This window comes from Orbicella faveolata, unplaced genomic scaffold, assembly GCF_042242905.1.
Source record: "Orbicella faveolata isolate gen_17 unplaced genomic scaffold, um_ofav_v1 contig_34, whole genome shotgun sequence".
Classification (NCBI taxonomy): Eukaryota; Metazoa; Cnidaria; class Anthozoa; order Scleractinia; family Merulinidae; genus Orbicella; species Orbicella faveolata.
Window position 1 is genome coordinate 11,520,001 of NW_028301563.1, and position 7,500 is coordinate 11,527,500.

Below are 7,500 nucleotides of genomic sequence, written 5' to 3' on the forward strand. Positions count from 1 at the left end.
TTTGTGATTGGCTTGAGTGATGGCTGTGGTTTTGGTTGTACGACACTCAATTGAAAACCACTTTATATCATTTAATAAATTGCCTTCTACGTTATACAAACGAATAAAATTGATTTTCATTTGATTTTTTCCCCTGTACTTTAAAGGAGAGTTTTCCAACGGTTTGGCACATGAAGAATATGCTGGAGTCCTTCAAGAAGGACCATCAGGTAAGGGGCCTGTACAGTAATCAACAATAAGGGGCGTTTTCCACAAAACAAAGCGAGATTGCATGCTTAGCTGGTGGAGTCAAGGGATTTCAGATACACTCGGTATATTGGAGACACCCCTCCCCTCTCCCTTCTCTATCACCCAGGATCCTCGAGGAAGAAAGAAAGAAATCAAAAGAAAAAGAGAAACGAAGGGAGGAATGGGTACAAATCTCCCAAAAATATGCTCATGCAAGCACAGCAATTTATAACAATTTGATGCATATTGCTGCATGTTAGAAGTAAAAATATATTTAGCTTTAATGCCAATAGTCGCCATCAGATAACGATTCACTGACCTACATACATTGCCTTGCTCTTAACTGCCACGTCTAGTTTACTTGTGCCGTAGATAAATACATGTGCTTGTAAGTTTTTTCCTACAATTTAAGTTCAAAGTAGTGTATCCAAATGTCTGGAAAAAAATAATTTACGACATCTGTTTCTGATTAAAATTATTTCACTTCAGGTTATTATTTACTGCGATCTTCATGGCCACAGCCGCAAACCAAATGTCTTCATGTACGGGTGCACGGCAGATCCCAAGATGGCGTCCATGAGTAACTTTGTAGAGGAGCGACTTTTCCCTTGGATGATGTCACAAAAGGTAATAGATGGATTTAGCCAAGCTCCTGATTGCAACAACTAACCATACAGGAAAGAAGGATTTGTTTTTCTTGAATCAGGAACTCAAAAAATGATCAATTGTGAGCATGCAATTGTTCAGCGGGTGGTTTTGCTATTTTTTTTCCAATTAAATCTTAACAAACTATACCCAATAAGCGTAATCAAGATTGTATATTACGTAGGCAATATATCAGGAACCAAGAGACGATTGTGCAAGGAATGTGTCGGAGGAAAAGTCAATAACGCGCCAGGGGTTTATTTGCTCCGAAATTTTGCCTTTGCACGTACTCCCCACTTTTCCCCCAGAGTAATAGCCTGACTTGAACCCGCAATCCAATCGAAAAACCAGTAACTGGTCATCGGCCAACTAAAACAAAAACAGGCGACCTCGATCTAAGCCTGAGCCCACGATGTGGTCACGTGATACTGATCAACGGATAGCTTGTTGTGACAGCTGTCTATTAACCATAACATGGATGCCCAAATCAAAGATGTAGCTATGGTAATGTGCTACTCTCTTATTTTTCAAGGTATTTGCGTACGGACGTACGGACAGTCACGTGACAACCAAAATTTTTCAGATCGATGGGTTCCTAAATTTTCTCAGATATGGGGCTCCGCCTGCAGGAGCTCCGCTAAAAGACAGGTCTGCAATCCGTGCGTGCGAGTTTACCGCGACCGGTTTTGAGCATTTGTTAGTATATGTTTGCAATTATTCAGATAACGTTCACAAGAACGCGTTTATTTAATTTGAATTTGCGGGGACGTTTTACATAGTTGTTTTGTCATGTTTGTGACCGCAGTTTGTTTTCTATTATTATTATTATTATTATTATTATTATTGTTGTTGTTGTTATTATTATTATTTTATAAAAATAGTAATAATAATTCGTTATTTTTTCAAACTGGAACGAATATTGTCAAGAGATGACACCAGTGACTGGAAAGAAAAAAAACACTGGAAGAGCGTCAAACCTGAGGATGTCCAGTGCAACAGATTGTTCGATCCAAAGTTAAGCGATCGAAGGTTAACCTGTTATCGACTCTTTTGCATTTGGCCCAGGTTTAAGTTAGGTCAATGCTTGAGTGATTCTTGTAATGCTTGAGTGATTCTTCTTGAGTGAGACTTGTGATTCAAGTTCCGTTTTGCTGAAACATTTTCGTGGTACTTTCGTTCTTCCTTCGGCGAGAGTGACTTCACAATCTTTGTGAACAAATTATGTAGTGAGAACTTCAGTTCGCTAGAATTGATTTGCTAAACTCAAGATGTTTCCTTCCTTTTAACAAAATATCGTTTCCTTTGCCCCAGGCTCCTGATAAGTTCTCGTTCAGTGGGTGTAAGTTCCGTGTGCGTAAGTGCAAGGAATCGACAGCACGTGTTGTCATGTGGCGCCAAATGGGAATTACAAACAGCTTCACAATGGAGGCCACATTTTGTGGCGCAAACTTTGGCGACATGTAAGTAAACCAGCGTGTATTGCTGTCATAATATGGATTTTATTTGACAAATATGACATTTATTAAAGAGTAGCATGTGTCTTTGAGGCGAATCGAAAGAGTTAACGTAAAATGACTATTTGTTTCATTTTCGATTTAATTTTATTTTTCGGAGTGCAATTTGAACATAACAGGACTTAGAAAATATGAAAGCCCATAAAGTATAGCTTTGGGTGCAAACGAGAGGTGATTTGTTTAGGTAACTGAGACTGAACTTCAAACTTTTTTTTACATATACCTTAATTGAGTCGGTCCGTATGATAAAAAACGGAATTTTCCACTTCAACTATGCGTTTTTGGACGTCTGAAATGTATTTTCCTGCTTTTTCAAGCAGTATCTCTGGGTGGTTTTATCTTGAGCTGGAAAACAAAGAGTTCAGTTATAGCGATATTCCTTCAACTTGGTAGATTTGAATGTTCATGACAATGTTTCTCTTACAGGGAGAGAGGCAGGCATTTTCACGTGGGAGATTTCGAAGAGATGGGTCGACACTTTTGTGAAGTTCTGTTGGAATACTCGGAAGCCAAGAATGGCAATCGGTAAGAAACAGATAATTATTCTATAATCAAAAGCAAATGGACCTCCTTTGCTTAGTTAGTAGGATCGCGAGCGTGTCGAGGAACCAACATCATTTTCAGTAAGTGTCAAGTTCCCGGATATTGACTGAGCCCGCGGCCAGTTTGTCAGCGTAGGTGCTTTGCACAATGGCTTGTTCCTTTTGATGCCATAATTACGTCAAATAAAAAGATCTGCATGCCGATAAAACAAAGTTAACTTTCGCTTGGCTTCCGCTTAAAACCCTTGATTTATGCCACTGCTGTATAATGGATTATTGATCGGGGGTGGGGGCTGGGGAGGGTACTCTGTAAATCTTTGGATAGGGGTGAAACTCTTACCCTATACTAGACCTTGATCAGCTTGATTTTGCAACCCTTTTCAATAGACTACGCCCCCCAAACCCCTACCCTATCCCATACTAGCTATTTCCCTGCTGATCGCAGTCCAACATACCGTTAACTAAACCAATATCTTACAAAGTCACTTCCGAGTTTAAATTTCTATTACAGAGTCCCGGGTAAAGAACCCTGTTCTAGACTAAATTATTTATACACTGACCACTTTTCCGGTAAATTCTACCCCATTCTAGACTAAAAATGTCTGATTTCTATATCCTATCCCAGACTAAACTGCCGAAAGCCATACCCTTAACAGCGGCATATACCCATATAGCTTATGCATGGGAGTATCCTCCCGTGGGGGGGGGGGGGGGGCATTGACTCCTCCTCTTTCTCTGAAAACAGTCGTTAGAATTGTCACTCACTTTCGTGAGACCTTCTTCCTGTTTTACTGATTCTTTGTATATGTTTTGCGTCAGGCGTGAGATGACCCAAGCATTTGTAGAGCTGGCCTGTAAGATGACTCGAGACATTCTACGACAAACGCTGGGCAGCTATCACCTTGACAACGTGTCCAAAGGCGCTGACAATAACACAGACGGGAATGCGGGCACAAGCGATGGCAAGAGACGAGACGAAACTTCCAAAGAAAACGAGGAAGCAGAGATCAATACGTGGGATGGAGCCGTCAAGAAATTCCCTCTTTCAAAGAACAAGCCAGTGAACTTTGTAGACGTTCGAGTGCAAGCGCCAGCGTCTGGAACTGAAGATGGAGTAGAATTTTCTGTAAAAAGTGTACATGTGGATTCGTTCAACGATTGCCTCAAAATATTGGAAAATTTGAACGTTGTGGATTGTTTCGATGAATCAGAGTAAGTCAAGAATTTTTACTACCATTTAATTACGAAAATAAAGCCAAGGAACCGATGGGGTTAAAGTGTTGTGAGCCAAACATTTTGAAAATGTGTTTTTCACAAAATTTTGTTTTAGGAAGCCAAGGTTAACTCACATGTGGAACTCTCAATTCTTGAACACCTCTTCCGTTTTAATTCAAACCGTTACCATCTAGAACTTTGTTTTCGGACGTTCACCTAGGTACATGTTTGTATCGTTCTTACGACCTTGATTTTTACCTTCCCTAGATAGATCCAAAGTTAGCTGTTGCTAAAGATTATTCTATTTTTGTAGTTGGCTAATCTCCGCTTGCCCTATCAAGTCGGCTACGTTCGTTTAGGATTTACATCGGAGTACTTTGTTTTGTACCAACTGATTTACCCTTGGCTCGAGTCATGGGCGTAGCTAGAGTTTACATAAAAACGAATGCATTGTAAAGTTGTAGTCAGTAGGGGAAGCAGAAGTAGAGAAAAACTAAGTAATGGAAGAGGACAAGATTAAACCAAGTTCTAGTCTCACAGTCTCCTTACCTCTCGTTGCTCAGAAGTTAGTCCCCCTGCAAAAGCATGCAGTTGAATGCTCTGTTTGTTTTAGTTCCAGTGACTCGGATAGTGACGACAATGACTTTCACGACAAGGATGAAGATGAGGCGGAGTCCAGCGGTATCGCTGTAAGTGGACAACAAAAAGACCGGTCACACAACGGTCAAACATAAAATATTCAACAACACTTTTGGTTCTCGTCGCCTTTAGCTGTACCACGAGTTTGAATAGAATGTCACAAGAATTACAAGGACAAACAAAAATACGAAGCGAAAACTATTTTGGATAGTAAATGTTGAATTTGCTGTGTGTTTTTGGCGTAGAGAGCTTGGGTGCTTTCCATTATGCCAGAAAAGGAAAGTGGAAGGACATTTTCCGATCAGACCGGGCCAACCAAGACGAATGGCTCTTACTATTTTTTTTTCCTTTTCTGAATTCTTTACATAAGTGAAGAGAAGTGGAGCAATGAACCGGTTGGTCAAAATGGAACGGCAAATTTCGGTCGGAACCGAAACGGACCTTTCCATTTGACTTCGGACCGAAATTTCCGGAATCTTTAGCCGTTGTCTTTGGCAGCGCATAGTTGCGTGCACACTGGTAGTGAATTTGGGACAAATCAAAATGTAAGAACATTATCCTGAACGGTGAAAGAAAAATTCTGCTGTGCGAATTTAAGGCTTTAATTAGAATCTATCCTCTACGGCGTTTCTTTTACACTGAAAAACAAACTTCCCGTGTTTGTGAGATAATCTAGAATCGGGTTCGTATAGTGTATATCAGATGTTTGATGCGAGTTAGTTGAAAAATAAACTGCCTATTTCAGAAGCAGTTGCTATGTTTACAGAGTGCTTTACAAGGTCTTTAAACGGTGATTGTCTGTTTTTTCAAGGGCGAGAGAAAGAGGAAGAAAAAGAAGAAAAAGAAAGCTAGACATTGGTGGGATACCTTGTCGGTAAGAACAGTTTTTAAGAACCGTTTTAAAACTGGTAATTCTTGAAGTAAATAATCCCGCGAAATCTTTCTTGCGCGCGCTCGGGTCCAAGGTAACAGTCTGCCGTCTGTGACGTCCCAAATTGCCATGGTTGCGTGGTATCTTTGAAAATCTTTGCGCGTGAAGCCGTTTGGAAGCTGAAGTAACGGCAATGTTTCGTCCGAATTTTCTCACAAATGCTGAAAGCGGTGCGGTGTGGTAGCAAAAAAGGGAGTCGACAGGATCTCGAAGCAACGTTTCAGCATCGTTGCGAAAAGTTTAACCCAGTTTTTCTTAGTGCAATCCTTACTGCCGCAGAATATGTTGCGAGACATTTGGTGAACTACAAAATGTATTGTGAAACCTATGTCGCAACAAAATTTGGACACGGGTTTTGTGGAATTATATCTTCCGTGGGGTAACATTCCTTGATGCTACATGTAACATTGTCTAACTTCAAAAATATTTGTTTTGTTTGCTTTCATTTTTTTCATAGAAACCGCCTGCTGCTTCGGAAACTAGTGACAGTACAACAGCGGATGATGATGAAGCTAATAAGGAGGTAAGGGTTAAAATGCGAATTATTAATATTTGAAATTTATATACCCACGCAAACTTCATTTAAATGATCAAATGCACTCTCCAAAGTATCATTAAAAACTACAAAAAAAAAAATCTAAAAAACTAAAAAATAATTAAAAAAGCTTAAGACTTAAAACTTGTCTGTGCATGTACGTGATTTATTCAGTAAAGATCTAAGAAAATTTACCGGTTATGAAGATTTTCGCGGTGGAGTTTTCGAGAGTATTTCACATTTTCAATCGATTGCGCCGAAAAAGAAAGGCGATTCATTTAGCACCGTGCTAAATCAAAGCGGAGGAATTCTGCCTTTTTACGTTTTGTTGTTGTTACTCGTTAGCTTTTCTATAGTTGGTAATCTCTTCCAAACTCAGTTGCATTCTTAAAGTTTTCACCTTCAAATACTTTAACCCTGGTCTTCATTCGCCAGTTTGGCAAGTCTTATTCAAACCAATTCCTAATAAGAGCTGGTTCAAAGGGGGCGGTATATAGCTGAGTTGTGGCTTAAACGCAGCTGTTTTGGTTTTAATCAGCCCGAGATATGAGCGAGTCAGTTTATTGTAAGTCTATTGTACCTCTCAGGTTTTAAACCTAGTTTAACCCACGGCCTTCTTAAACGCTGAGCAAACTCTTTTGACCAGGCGGCTTTAACATGCAGTTTGCTTCACGCAAATGTCCGTTCAAGGAATGAAGGAGATCATAATTCTACTTAACTTGATAAATATGGCACTTTATTATTTAGACACGAGTCTTAAAAAGAAAACGACTTTTCATTAAGACACGAGTGTTTCACTCGAAAATACACCACTCATAAAATTCAGACGAAACTACATCCGGGACCTAGGTGGCGTACTTTCCATAACCTCACTAGTGAAGATATTGATGGCGTCATTTCCCGCTTTTTCACGGTTGTTTGTGCAGATCTTCTGGCCGTTGTGTACTGTCTCCTATCAAGAGAAATTTTTTCCGTTTATGTTTAAGTAAATAATGCATTAAAGGAGCTACGTCATGGTTTGCGCGTCTTGAAAATTTTAGCCCAAATTTCTCAAGTTCGTCGTTTGCAATCCGTGTTAGGCCCAGTTCATACGTCGCATTTCTGCCGTGTCGAATTCAATTCAATTAAGTGCGGCAGAAATGCGACTGTGGATTCATACGTCACACTTGTGCCGCACTTAATTCAGAATTTATACTGTCGGGTATGTCGGCCAGCGGAAACGTAGAGTATTCAATATGGCGGACGAAAATA

The 7,500-nt window shown here is 39.9% G+C and overlaps 1 protein-coding gene across 2 annotated transcripts in view; it reads left to right on the forward strand.

Moving 5' to 3' along the window:
- The window catches only part of LOC110059082 (uncharacterized), a 27,065-nt gene that overhangs the window by 10,697 nt on the left and 8,868 nt on the right, over window positions 1-7,500 (forward strand). For both annotated transcript variants that reach the window (XM_089270786.1, XM_089270787.1), the window contains exons 11-18: window positions 147-209; window positions 718-855; window positions 2,185-2,333; window positions 2,814-2,912; window positions 3,749-4,141; window positions 4,758-4,833; window positions 5,595-5,657; window positions 6,172-6,237. In XM_089270786.1, coding sequence (XP_089126912.1) covers window positions 147-209; window positions 718-855; window positions 2,185-2,333; window positions 2,814-2,912; window positions 3,749-4,141; window positions 4,758-4,833; window positions 5,595-5,657; window positions 6,172-6,237 — 1,047 coding nt within the window. The remainder of the gene's footprint in view (window positions 1-146; window positions 210-717; window positions 856-2,184; window positions 2,334-2,813; window positions 2,913-3,748; window positions 4,142-4,757; window positions 4,834-5,594; window positions 5,658-6,171; window positions 6,238-7,500) is intronic.